Source organism: Narcine bancroftii, chromosome 3 (assembly GCF_036971445.1).
Source record: "Narcine bancroftii isolate sNarBan1 chromosome 3, sNarBan1.hap1, whole genome shotgun sequence".
NCBI lineage: Eukaryota > Metazoa > Chordata > Chondrichthyes > Torpediniformes > Narcinidae > Narcine > Narcine bancroftii.
In genome coordinates this window covers 256627951-256642498 of record NC_091471.1, presented here as the reverse complement: position 1 = coordinate 256642498, position 14548 = coordinate 256627951, and the positions used below count along the sequence as shown (strand labels likewise).

General features: G+C 46.4%; 1 protein-coding gene across 2 annotated transcripts in view; it reads right to left on the bottom strand.

Annotated features, from left to right (window-relative positions):
• Window positions 1-14548, bottom strand: part of LOC138758567 (adhesion G protein-coupled receptor L1-like) — a 674108-nt gene that overhangs the window by 147252 nt on the left and 512308 nt on the right. For both annotated transcript variants that reach the window (XM_069927669.1, XM_069927668.1), the window contains exons 9-11: window positions 14104-14289; window positions 11825-11863; window positions 10175-10358 (exon numbers count right to left, since the gene is read on the bottom strand). In XM_069927669.1, coding sequence (XP_069783770.1) covers window positions 10175-10358; window positions 11825-11863; window positions 14104-14289 — 409 coding nt within the window. The remainder of the gene's footprint in view (window positions 1-10174; window positions 10359-11824; window positions 11864-14103; window positions 14290-14548) is intronic.

Sequence of the window (14548 nt, the reverse complement as noted above, 5' to 3'; positions counted from 1 at the left end):
AAAAGGAATTAAAGGCAAGAGATGCAGCGAGCTAAAGCAGTATGGCTAAAACAAATTAGGTGCAGAATTAGGCCATTCGGCCCAACAAGTCTGTTCCACCATCCAAATCATGGCCAATGTATTTTTTTTCTCAACCCCATTCTCCTGCCTTCTCCCCATAACCTATAACCCCCTTACTAATTAAGAATCTAAGAACCTCCACTTTACTCCATGATTTTCACAGATTTACCACCCTCTAGCTCAGGGGTGGGCAACCATTTTTACCCCCACTCACTTACCACCTTCCTTGAATGCTGTAAGTGCTCTGTGGTTAGTAAGGGATTACTTAAGGCGGGATGTGAATGGAGAAAAATAGTTGAGAACCTCTGCTGTAGCTGAAGAGATTTACCCCCATCTCTGTTTTAAAGGAGCGTCCATTTATTCTGAGGTTGAACCCTCTGGTTCCGGATTCTTCCACTAATGGAAATAACTTTGCCACATCCACTCAATCCAGGCCTTCCAATGTGCGATAGATTTCAATGAGCTATTTCCTCATCTTCTAAACTCCAGCGAGTACAGAGCCATCAAAAGCTCCCCATACATTTACCCTCTCATCCCCTGGATCATTGTCATAAACTCCCTTAGGACCCTCTCCCACATCACCACATTTTTTTTAGATACGGTGCTCAAAACTGCTCTCAGTACTCCAAATATGGTCTGACCAACAGCTAATACCTGTCAACAGTTCTTTTGACTGTTTACATGTTTACACTGTGCATATTTTACTTTTTGCTCGACCAATTATTGGTAATTCTACCTCACCCACAGGAAAAACGAATCTCAGGGTTGTATGTGATGTCCTCTCTGTGCTCTGACAATAAATCCGAAAGAAGCCTCAGCATTACATCTTTGCTTTTATATTCTAGTCCTTTAAAGTATTGCATTTGCCTTTCTTGTCAGTGACTCAACTTGCAAGTTAACCTTCAGGGAATCCTATACTAGGACTGCCTTTGCACTTCCTCTTTCTGAATTTTTGAAAATGGTCTTGTTCTGTGATCCTTTAACCATAGTGCAAAGGACAGAGGGGTCAGATTAACTGAAGCGCAGAAAAGGAGAGTTGTGAACAGGTTCCATGAGAAAAAGGGGATGCATTTACAGGTGGTAGAACAGAGTGTATTCTTTTTTTATTCATTCATGAAAGGTGGGAGTCACTGGCAAGGTCACCATCCAGGATTTAAGGTGACTCATGACTAACTTCTTTGGGACCTACTAAATACTCCCACAACCGTGCTGTATGTCTAAATTTAGGGTGGTACCATAAGAAACCTGCATAGGAGAAGGCCACTCCGATATAAAACCTACGACCCAAGGACCTCACTGCCACGTCCCAGCTTACTTGGCCACGGCATACGAACCATGGGTGTAAAGGGTGGGGCCAGTACTGCACACACTGCACTCCACCTAAAAGCTCATTTGCGCAGGCCCGAGGACATGTCCACGTCCTCCACCTCCACGTCCTCCCCCTCAAAAGATGCTCACAAACTCAAGCTAGCATGCTGGAATATCATAACCATGCTAGACAAGGCTGACAGCTACCGACCTGAAAGTCGGTCTGCCCTCATCGCACATGAACTCCTCAGACTCGACATCGGCATAGCCGCTCTCAGCGAAGTCCGCCTTGCAGATGTAGGCAGCCTCCAAAAACGCGGCACGGGCTACACACTCTACTGGTCTGGAAAGCCTATGGATGAACGACGCCTATCTGGTGTAGACTTCATGGTCAAGAACTCCATTGCCTCCAAACTCGAAAACCTCCCGACAGGCCACTCGGACTGGATCATGTCCATGCGACTCCCCCTTCAAAACAAGCATCGCATCACCCTCATCAGTGTCTATGCTCCAACCGTCCAGGCGGAACCAGCAAAAAAGGACAAGTTCTACACTGATCTGCGCAATCTCATTCAACACACCCCTACAGCCGACAAGGTTGTCATCCTTGGCAACTTCAACGCTTGTGTCAGCAAAGACTTAGAAACCTGGCCAGGAATCCTGGGCAAGCATGGTGTCGGCAAGTGCAACGACAATGGGCGCCTCCTGTTGGAGCTCTGCGCAGAACAGCGGCTTGTCATTACAAACACCCTTTTTCAGCAGAGGGACAGCCTGAAGACCACCTGGATGCATCCCCGATCCAAACACTGGCACCTCCTGGACTACATCCTGGTGCGAGAAAGAGACAAACGAGATGTGCTCCACACCAGGGTCATGCCCAGCGCGGAATGCCACACTGATGCTTGTTCGCTGCAAGCTCAACCTTCACTTCGAGCCAAAGTCCAGGAACAGTAAAACCCCCAGAAAGAGGTTCAATGTTGGAAACTTCCAGTCAGACGAAATGAGAGGAAACTTCCAGGCAAACCTCAAAGCAAAGCTCGAGGATGCAATCTGCCTCATGGACTCGTCCCCTGAAACCCTCTGGGATCAGCTGAAGACTGCCATGCTGCAATCTACTGAAGAGGTATTGGGCTTCTCCTCCAGGAAAAACAAGGACTGGTTCGACGAAAACAACCAGGAAATCCAGGAGCTGCTGGCAAAGAAGCAAGCTGCCCACCAGGCTCACCTTGCAAAGCCTTCCTGGCCAGAGAAAAAACGAGCCTTCCGTCTCGCATGCAGCCATCTTCAGCGCAAACTCCGGGAGATCCAAAATGAGTGGTGGACTAGCCTCACCAAACGAACCCAGCTCAGCGTGGACATTGGCGACTTCAGGGGTTTTTACGAGGCTCTAAAGGCTGTGTCCATCCTCAACTGATGGTCAGAACACTTCCAATCTCTTTTCAGTGCCAACCGTTCAGTCCAAGAATCCGCCCTGCTCCAGCTCCCTCAACAGCCTTTAAGGCTAGAGCTGGATGAGGTCCTAACCTAGGAAGAGACATATAAGGCAATTGAACAACTGAAAAGTGGCAAAGCAGCAGGTATGGATGGAATCCCCCCAGAGGTCTGGAAGGCTGGCGGCAAAACTCTGTATGCCAAACTGCATGAGTTTTTCAAGCTCTGCTGGGACCAAGGAAAGCTGCCTCAGGACCTTCGTGATGCCATCATCATCACCCTGTACAAAAACAAAGGCGAGAAATCAGACTGCTCAAACTACAGGGGAATCATGCTGCTCTCCATTGCAGGCAAAATCTTCGCTAGGATTCTCCTAAATAGAATAATACCTAGTGTTGCCGAGAATGTTCTCCCAGAATCACAGTGCGGCTTTCGCGCAAACAGAGGAACTACTGACATGGTCTTTGCCCTCAGACAGCTCCAAGAAAAGTGCAGAGAACAAAACAAAGGACTCTACATCACCTTTGTTGACCTCACCAAAGCCTTAGACACCGTGAGTAGGAAAGGGCTTTGGCAAATACTAGAGCACCTCGGATGCCCCCCAAAGTTCCTCAACATGGTTATCCAAGTGCACAAAAACCAACAAGGTCGGGTCAGATACAACAATGAGCTCCCTGAACCCTTCTCCATTAACAATGGCATGAAGCAAGGCTGTGTTCTCGCACCAACCCTCTTCTCAATCTTCTTCAGCATGATGCTGAAACAAGCCATGAAAGACCTCAACAATGAAGACGCTGTTTACATCCGGTACCGCACGGATGGCAGTCTCTTCAATCTGAGGCGCCTCCAAGCTCACACCAAGACACGAGCAACTTGTCCGTGAACTACTCTTTGCAGATGATGCTGCTTTAGTTACCCATTCAGAGCCAGCTCTTCAGCGCTTGACGTCCTGTTTTGCGGAAACTGCCAAAATGTTTGGCCTGGAAGTCAGCATGAAGAAAACTGAGGCCCTCCATCAGCCAGCTCCCCACCATGACTACCAGCCTCCCCACATCTCCATTGGGCACACAGAACTCAAAACGGTCAACCAGTTTACCTACCTCGGCTGCACCATTTCATCTGATGCAAGGATCGACAACGAGATAGACAACAGACTCGCCAAGGCAAATAGCACCTTTGGAAGACTACACAAAAGAGTCTGGAAAAACAATCACCTGAAGAAACACACAAAGATCAATGTGTACAGAGCCATTGTCATACCCACGCTCCTGTTCGGCTCCGAATCATGGGTCCTCTACCGGCATCACCTACGGCTCCTAGAACACTTCCACCAGCGTTGTCTCTGCTCCATCCTCAACATTCATTGGAGCGACTTCATCACCAACATCAAAGTACTCGAGATGGCAGAGGCTGACAGCATAGAATCCACGCTGCTGAAGATCCAACGGCACTGGGTAGGTCACGTCTTCAGAATGGAGGACCATTGCCTTCCCAAGATCGTGTTCTATGGCGAGCTCTCCACTGGCGACCGAGGCAGAGTGCACCAAAGAAGAGGTACAAGGACTGCCTAAAGAAATCTCTTGGTGTCTGCCACATTGACCACCGCCAGTGGGCTGATATCACCTCAAACTGTGCATCTTGGCGCCTCATAGTTCGGCGGGCAGCAACTTCCTTTGAAGAAGATTGCAGAGCCCACCTCACTGACAAAAGACAAAGGAGGAAAAACCCAACACCCAATCCCAACCCACCAATTTTCCCTTGCAACCGCTGCAACCGTGTCTGCCTGTCCCGCATCGGACTTGTCAGCCACAAACGAGGCTGCAGCTGACGTGCAGATTACCCCTCCATAAATCTTCGTCCGCGAAGCCAAGCTAAAGAAGAAAGAAGTGCAACATTGTAACAGCGGCGTGTCAATGACCGAGGATTCGACTGTTTCAAATCCGGCGCAGTCAGTAAGGAGTTTGTACGTTCTTGCCGTGTTTGTGCGGATTTTCTCCAGGGGCTCCAGTTTTCTCCCACAGTTCAAAACACGGCGGGATTGTTGGTCAATTGGGTGTTATTGGGCAGGACGGGCTCGCAGGCTGAAAGGGCCTGTTACCGTGCTGTATGTCTAAATTTAATTTTAAAATAGTACAGTGAAACCTTGTTAGAATGCGATAGTTAGGGTCCAAGATTTCATACTGCCTAACAGCCGAGTCGCGGAACAGATGCATATATGTCATGGTTCAGGAAGCAGAAAAACAGAATACTGTGACTCAAACCCTATAATAAGACCTTTAAGACCTTTAAACTCCACATATTAACATACACACCTTGTAAATGAGTCATGAGAGTCCATTTTTGAGTTTGTGGCTGTTAGCCTGGCTCCTAAAATCAATGTTTTGGATCCACAGACACCCATGCTTTAAACGATTCCACGGATTAATGAATCATGTTCTAACGAGGTTTCACTGTATTTGCAAATTGATTTATTGTGTTTGAAACAAATGGATTGATTACTGGGCCATTTCAGTTTAACAACCATTACGTTGCCAGTTAGAGTCACAAATAGGCTAGACTAAGTAAGACTGGCATATCCCCCATCCTGAAGGATATCAGTGAATCTGGGGGGACAGAGTGGTGGAAAATATTTTAAAATGAAATCTGCGAGAAATTTGAAACAAAAATAGAAAATGCTGGAAAAACACAGAAGATCAGGCAACATCCATGGAAAAAGAAACATGAGCAGGACACCATCAAAAGTGGGAAGAGTTTTGGTCCCTCTATTCCAAGAAAGGATGTGGAAGATTGTCCAAGGGAGGGTTATGAGAATGATCCCAGGAATGAGAGGGTCAACATAAAGGCTCTGGGTCTGTACCTGCTGGACCCTCGAAGGATCGGGGGTAGGGAGAGTCTTTGAAACTTATTGAATATTGAAAGGACTAGGTGTGGAGATGTTTCCAGTGGTGAAAGGGTCTTGGACCAGAGGGCACTGCCTCAGAATAAAAGGTGCTGGAAAGACAGGTGGAACAAAAGGGATTTCTCATAGGGTTAACACAGCAGTTTGAAGCCCTATATGCTTTTTCTTTCGTGAGATGTAACATAGAAAAAAAAACATAGAAGATAGGAGCAGGAGTAGATCATTCGACCCTTCGAGCCTGCTCCGCCATTCAACGAGATCATGGCTGATCTTAAAGTTCAGTACCCCGTCCCCGCCTTCTCTCCGTAACCTTTAATACCCTTATACTGAAGAAATAGATCTAATTCCCTCTTAAATATATTTAATGAACCTGCCTCTACTACCCTCTGTGGCAATGAATTCCACAGATTCACCACCCTCTGGGTAAAGAAATTCCTCCTCATCTCGGTCCTAAATGATTTGCCTATTATCCTCAAACCATGGCCCCGGGTTCTGGATTTTCCCACCATTGGAAACATCCCATCTGCATCCATTCTGTCCAGTCCTGCCAGAATTTTATAGGTCTCTATGAGATCCCCTCTCAATCTTCTAAACTCCAGCGAGTACAATCCCAATTTGCGCAATCTTTCCTCCTAAGTCATTCCTGCCATTCCAGGTATCAGCCTGGTGAATCGCCTCTGCACTCCCTCCATTGCAAGAACATCCTTCCTTAGATAAGGTGACCAAAACTGCACACAATACTCCAGGTGTGGTCTCACCAAGGCCCTGTACAGCTGCAGTAAGGTATCCTTGTTCCTATACTCAAACCCTCTTGATATGAAGGCCAGCATACCATTTGCCTTTTTAACCGCCTGTTGTACCTGCATGCTCGCCTTCAGAGACTGATGTACAAGTATCCCTAGGTCTCTCTGCACTTCCCCATCTCTTAATCTATTGCCATTCAAATAGTAATCTGCCCTCCGGTTTGTATGACCAAAGTGGATAACCTCACATTTATCTACATTGTAGTGTATTTGCCATGTATCTGCCCAGTCCCTCAATTTATCCAAATCACACTGGAGCTTCCTGACTCCCTCTTCCATGCACACAACCCCTCCTAGTTTAGAGTCATCTGCAAATTCGGACATATTACATCCAATCCCCTCATCCAGATCATTAATGTAAATTGTGAACAGCTGGGGTCCCAGTACAGATCCCTGTGGCACCCCACTGGTCACCGCCTGCCACTCAGAAAACAAGCCATTTATCCCAACTCTCTGTCTTCTACCTACCAGCCAGTTCTCAATCCACATCAATACTTTTCCCCCAATCCCATGAGCCTTGATTTTGAAAGCCAGTCGTTTATGTGGGACCTTATCGAAGGCCTTTTGGAAGTCCAGGTACACCACATCCACTGGCTCTCCCCCATCTATTTTACCTGTCACCATCTCAAAGAATTCCAATAGATTTGTCAAGCATGATTTACCTTTTGTAAATCCATGTTGACTCCGTTCGATCCCTTCTCTGCTAGTCATATGCTCTGCTATTACATCCTTAATAATGGATTCCATCATTTTGCCCACTACTGATGTAAGGCTCACCGGCCTATAATTCCCCACTTTTTCTCTACCCCCCTTTTTAAATAGTGGGGTAACATTAGCTACCCTCCAATCCATGGGTACCGATCCTGAGTCTATCGAGTTCTGGAAAATAATTCTTAAAACATCTGCTATCTGAAATGGCCACTTCCTTAAGTACCCTAGGATGTAGATTATCAGGCCCTTGGGATTTATCTGTCTTCAATCCCATCAATTTCCCCAAGACCATGTCCTTAGAGATACTGATATCTTTCAGTTCCTCCCTTGCATTAGTCTCTGTTTCCCAACATCCTTGGGAGGTTATTTGTATCCTCTCTTGTAAAAACAGAACTAAAGTAAGAATTTAATTGGTCTGTCATTTCCTTATTCCCCATTATATATTCCCCTGATTCCGACTGCAAGGGACCTACTCTGGATTTCACCAATCTGTTCCTCTTGACATATTTATAAAAGCTTTTGCAGTCGGTTTTTATATTTGCCGCAAGCTTAATTTCGTAATTTATTTTTGCTCTCTTGATTAATCTCTTTGTCCTCCTTTGATGCATCTTGAACTGCTCCCAGTCTTCGGTTGTGGTACTTTTTTTGGCCAATTGATATGCTCTCCCTTTGGACCTAATGCTGTCTCTAATTTCCCTTGTTATCCACAGTTGAGTCACCTTTTTTGGTTTATTTTTATGCCAAACCGGTATAAACGATTTTTGCAATTTCTCCATTAGATCTGTGAATGCTTTCCATTGTCTATCCACAGTCAACTCCCCCATAAACACCACCCAATCAATCTTACTCAACTCCCGTCTCATACCATCATAATTCCCTTTATTTAAATTCAGGACCTTAGTCTCGGTTTTAATTTCATCACTCTCCATGTCGAGTGAGAATTCGATCAGATTGTGATCGCTCCTACCCAAAGGGCCTCGTACAACAAGATTGTTGATTAGCCCCTTATCATTGCATAATACCCAATCTAAAATGGTCTGCTCCCGAGTTGGTTCCTCGACATATTGGTCTAGATAGCCGTCCCGTAAACATTCAAGGAATTCCTCCTCCTCAATATTTTACTAATTTGGCCAGTTCAATCTTTATGCAAATTAAAGTCTCCCATGATGACAGCTGTTCCCTTATTGCACAGTTGGGTGACCAGGTCCAGTAGACCAAGTCACACTAGTAGAAGGAACATGAGCCTGCGGCATTGTTGAAGATGGATACTGGTGGAAGGGGAGAAGCAATTGAACTCTGGTCTGACCAGGGGAGGTGATAGAAACAGAAGTCGGAGAAATACATGTGATATAGGGGCTCTGACCATTATGGTAGAGGGACAGCCATGGTTCAGGAAGGGGCTATATTACTGCAACAATCAGGACCTTATATTCTGTCTGACTTCCACAGGAGATATCCTGTAATGCCCAAGAGTGCTTCTTCCAGCACTTTAGTAAACTGCACTACAACCACAGCATTCGGAGACTTACTTGTTTAACAGGACATAACTTTTTTTTTCTACTTGGGGCTGATGAAGAATCTTACACATGAACTCTGCTGCTCTTCCCAACATTTGCTATTTTGTGCGAGATCTGCATGGAGGCACACCAGGCTGATGAGACAGGAAGAGAATCTGATAGCAAGTCTGGTAACAAGTGACAGGGGAAATGGAACAGAAAGGAAAACTTGATACCTCAACACAGATGGAATTGGTTTAGTGGGTGGATGACTGACTTGAGTGGGCGATGTAATCAGCTTGCTGGTTTAGTTGCCAGGACAAAGGAGTCCATTTGGCCTATACTAACTCCTAGCAGAGGAATCCCACCAGTCCCACTTCCCAACTTTTTGCCACTTGCTTATACTGAGGGCCAATTCATATCGGCCAACTAACCTGGCATTAATCTCATGGCATTTGAAAAAGGCAAGAATGAACACTATCCAGTGACAACTTGTTCAGGAGCTGGAAGAACAGATGCAGATAAATAAAGTGAGCTGGGCAAAAAACAATGTTTATGATGTGAAGAAGATGAGTGAAAATGATGTTAAATAGAACCATAGGACATTACAGCTCAGAAGACAGGCCCTTCTAGTCTGTGCCCAACTATTATTCTTCATTGTCCCACTGACCTGCACCCAGTCCACAGCCTGCCATACCCCTCCCATCCATGCACCTGTCCGAATTCTTCTTAAATGTGAAAATTGAGCCCCCATTCACCAGTTTGGCTGGAGCTCGTTCCACACTCCCACCACTCTCTATGTGAAGAAGTTCCCCCTCTGGTTTGTATATTATCTGCTCCCAGTGGAAAAAAAACCTACCTATATTTACTCTATTTATACCCCTCGTAATCTTGTATATCAAATCAGCCCTCATTCTTCTATAAAGTCCTGACCTGTTTAACCTTCCCTCAAGTCTGGACAACATCCTAATATATCTTCTCTGTGTGATGAAAGGATCTGGGAAGAGAGGCAGGGAGGAAGCAGTGATGGAACAGTGGCTCTGTGTCTGAAATGAAACAAAAAGGCAAGGCTTTCGATGTTACACAGAGACTGACATGATGATCTAGAGGAAGTGTCAAATCCAGAAAACACCAGGAACTCTGAGAAAGGAAGTTGGGTGTGAGAAAGATAGGCTAAAAGTGGAAGGGTTTGGGGATGCCAGGAGAACCCACCAAGGGCCTGTAGGACTTCCTGCTAATGACATCTAGGCTGGAGGGGCCAGATCAATGATCACATGACCGAAGGCTCATGATCAGCCCGAGAGTCATTGGGCTTCAGGATCAATGCCAGTTACTGGACCACAGACAATCCCTGCATTGCAGCACATCAGAAACCTTTGGTTTGATGACAGAGGCATTGAAATTATAGGACATATCCCACCCAGAGAACCCAGCGTTTCTGAGCAAGCAGTTGGGGGCATACATACCAACGTTTTGAGTGGTGGCATTGACTCTCGCTGGCTCCTTCAGGTTGTCTGCCAGCAGGAATGCTCCCTCCTCTAAGATATCCAGTAACATGGTTGCCGTATGTACTTGCTCTGTTGTGTTCATATCTTTCCAAGATTCCAGAGCTTCAGGACGCAGGAGGTTATCCACAGTCTGTACAACAGCCTGAAACCAAACCAGTACTTATTAGGATGGGATCATTATTTCTCCAGGGTGGCCTTAAAGATTCTGGGCCAATGAATCATCTCCAATCTCACTGTTGTAAGTGGAATGGAGAGAATGATCACAAGGCCATTGAAGTTTATTATACAAATCCTTCTTAACATTGTGAAAGTATTGGTGGGGGGGGGGAGAAACGAAGCTGTTACACAGAAAATTTAACACTTTAGCTACTGAGGGTAATGCAACAACCAGTGTGGCCCACATCAACCTCCCCCCACTGAAAGTGGTGGGATAATTTTCCCCTTATGAGGCTATTTGGCTGAGTGAAAAGGATGAGTGGCAGATGAGTGGCAGAGTCGGAGACGGCGTCCGATTTCGACGAGTGTTGCAGAGCCGGGCCAGGCTCAGGGGTCGGGAGAGACGTACCTAGGCCTCATGGATAAATGGAGAACTTGAGGTTGCAATGTCTAGAGGGCCGGAGGGCTTGGGCCGCGTGAACTTGTGACTGGGTGGTAGTTGGGTTCCCTACCGCTGGTGGATTAACGCCTGTGGAGGGGTCGGTAACCCGCCATGTAGAACGGTGTGCGAACAGAGCCTGCAGCAGCCCCTCAGGCTCAGGGAATGTTCTTCTTCACCTGAAACTGGCGGACATTTTACAACATCTAGCTGTAACCTGTCTCCCTGTACCATTGTCTGGTTTCTGAAAATTGGCTGTCTGTTGGATTGTATCGTGAGGCAGTTTCTTTGTACTGGGCCAGGGGAATGCTATCCATATGGTGTTAACTGCAACAAATAAACGATACCTGACCTGACCTGGCTGGGATTAACACTGCGTAATTGTCGCTGTGGAGCCTTCATATGGCCACTCGACAGGAAGACAGGAATTTAGTTCAACATCTTTTCTGAAAGATGGCACTTCAAATGCAGCACTCAGGTGCATTTTGACTTGGAGTGGAAGAGTGGTACTTTAACCTATAAATGACTGCATTTAGGTGAGAAAGAATTAACCTACAACAGATCCTTTTAGCAAATCACAAAATTCACATTGCAGTTATGGTTAAAAAAGGCAATGCAGGTGGTGACCTCTTGTGTGTTGCCCCCAGCAAACCCTCTCCTGATATTTATAACTATTACCCGGTGAACTTAAGCATGGGTTGACCTGCCTGGGTAGCATAAAAAACAAATTTTTTCACTGTTGCGCGCAACAAGGGCAACATAAATATAAATGAAGAATGATTGGACTTTGGCCTTCAATGTGAGAAAATGCCGGCACATCACGACCCCAACACTGGCCCAATTTACTCTGATCTCTGAAGCGCCCGAGACCACCAACAAAGAGTGGAGAAGTGGAAATGAGAAGGAAGGCACGATACTGAAAAAACAAAGGGCAAAGAGGGGAAATCTCCCCCTGCAGAGCTCTAAGTGGGTTTATCAGTGCTGAACACGGACACGTTCGCTCAATCACGTACCTCGATATAGGCCCTGCAGGTTCTCTCCCGTTTCTGAATCTGTGTCCATTCCATGCAGGGAGGAGAGAAACAGAATGAATTTCATTAAACCTCAGAAGCCGCCCACATGCATGCATGGGCACCACAATTGGCGTGGTGGTTAGTGCAATGCTGTAACAGCCCCAGAGATCGGTGTTCAAATCCTGCACTAAGGAATTGGCACGTCCTCCCCGTGACCTGCGTGGTTTCCCCCGGGGGTTCTTGTTTTCTCCCACCATTCAAAATGTACCGGGGGTTGTAGGTTAATTGAGTTTAATTGGGCTTGAGGGCCGAAATGGCCTGTTATCATACATTGAAATTTAAATTTAAGAGCTTACTATGGAGTAAAACAACTTCTTGCAATGTAATATTTGGTCCAGATTCTCTCTTCCTAAAACTGTTTAATCATGTCTCATGGCCACATTAAAACAACGGAATGGGCTTTCCAGTCCCTTAAACCTTGCTATGCTATTTAACAGAGCAAAGCACAAACACGCAGGAGAAGCTCAACAGTTCACGCAACATCCACGGGAAGGGTCCCCGACATTTCAGGCCTGGGCTCTTCATCAGGACTCCTGACATGGGGCTCAGGCTACCCTTTCCTTCCCATGGCTGCTGCGTGAGCTGCTGAGTTTCTTCTGTGTGTTGGTGCACTGCCCTTAATGCCAGCATCTGTAGATTTTCTTGTTCCACGTGCTATTTAACAGACTGAGGTTTATTTGCAACTAATCCACTATCTTGTCCCAATATCTTTTCTCCCTTTTAACTAATAGAAAGGCATCTCAAATGAAAGCTCCAAATGGCACAATGTTTGGGGAACAGATTTCATAACCCAGACCCCCTGTAATTTGGAAGAGCCGCACCTTATTTTCCATCTGGGCGCACTTCCACTGGATGGTATTAACATACTCCGGTTTCTGCTAGTCCACTCCCCATTCTCCTGCTCTTCCCCATTCCTCTGGCTCTCCAACTCCCTTCCTTCCCCCTGTTTGCTGCTGTGCCTTCCCTCCCTATTACCTCCTGCCTGTGGGACTGTGCTCCTCCCTCTGCCCCTCCCTCCAAAATTTTTATTTGGGCATCTGTCTACATTTTGCTCATACCTTGATGAAGGGCTCAAGCCCGAAACGTTGTTTATGATCCTTTATCTTTGCAACATAAAGTACACTGTACGACCTGTTGAGTTTCTCCAGCACTTTTTTTTTTAACTTCAATCACAGTGTCTGCAGGCTTTTGAGTGGAAGAATAGGTTCCTCAGAAGCCTTGTTTCAATATTAAGAGGAAGTCCCCTTTCATCCTGGATTCACCAATCGCCAGAAATAAATTATCGTTATAAAGCCTTCAATCATCTTCCAATCTCAGCCAGACACAGGCATGTCCATACAACTTGGTCTCATAATATCCACCCTCACATTTACCATCCAAGCTTCCGTGTTATTCATCCCGAGGTGAGGGCAGAGAAACGTGGGATGAGGAGGAGGGTCTGGGACACAGAAGGCACAGTGGAGTCAAGGTTAATCCTGTCACTGCTGTACATCGGAGAGACTGGGCGCAGACTGGGTGATTGCTTTGTTGAGCACCTCAGCTCTGTCCGCTGTAATAGCTTGGACCTCCCAGTGGCCACTCATTTCAATTCCCAATCTCATTCCCTTGGTGACATGATCTGCCAGAATGAGACCACTGCAAATTGTAAAAACAACACCTCATCTTCCGTCTGGGCACCCTACCAACTAGATGACATTAATGTCGACTTCTCCTGTTTCCATTAAGAATACCCTCCCCCCTCCTAGTTCTCTCTCCTTCTTTCTTCTCCTTTCCCTCTGTCTCCTTTCTCAGAGCCAAAATTAATTCTCATCTCTTCTCCTATCATAACCAATGATCTCCTTTTGTTGGTCTGGACTCCTCCCCATCCATTCTTCCCCCTTCATTTCTAGACTTTAATTAAGTTGCCTGCCTGCTTCTTGCTTATACCTTGAAGAAGATCTGATTCATTGGCAATATATGTTTACCTTCTGTGGAGGCTGCAAGACTGATTGAGTTCCTCCAGTGTGTTTTTACTGGGCTACTGCCACCCATTTTCCATCGGTGAGGTTAAAAATGGCCTTCAATTTCTTTCATCTCTCTCTCTCTCCCACACTATCTCCACCCTAATCTTCTCTCCCAGTCTCAATTCACCTTGTCCCCATTCCCCCGAGCTCCAGATCCTCAGCTTGCCCACCCTAGCTGTCAGGGCACCAATCGACATCAAGTGAAGTTAGTCAAACCTTGTTGTAACTCCGTCCAGCCGACTCCTTCTCGCTGGGCCTAAGAGCCTGCAGCTGGGCATCCAGAATATCCAGGAGCTGCTCCATCAGTTTGACTGAAGAGCTGACATCACCGGCATAGATGGGGCCTCTTGTGTGTCTGGACAGCTCATTCGCGATATTGGCTGCATTCTCCCCACTTTTAATCTGTGTAATGATGTGAAAGGGTCACAGGTCAGTGGTGGGAAACTCCAGGGGTCACAAGTCAGCGATAGGAAGCTCCAAGGGGCACAGATCAATGTCAGGAAACTACAAGGGTCACAGGTTAGTGGCAGAAAGCAATAATTGGTCAGTGGTGGGAATCTCCATGGGTCACAGGCCAGTGATAGGAACCCCCCAAGGGGCACAGATCAATGTCAGGAAGCTACAAGGGTCATAGGTCAGTGGCGAAAAGCAATAAAAGTCA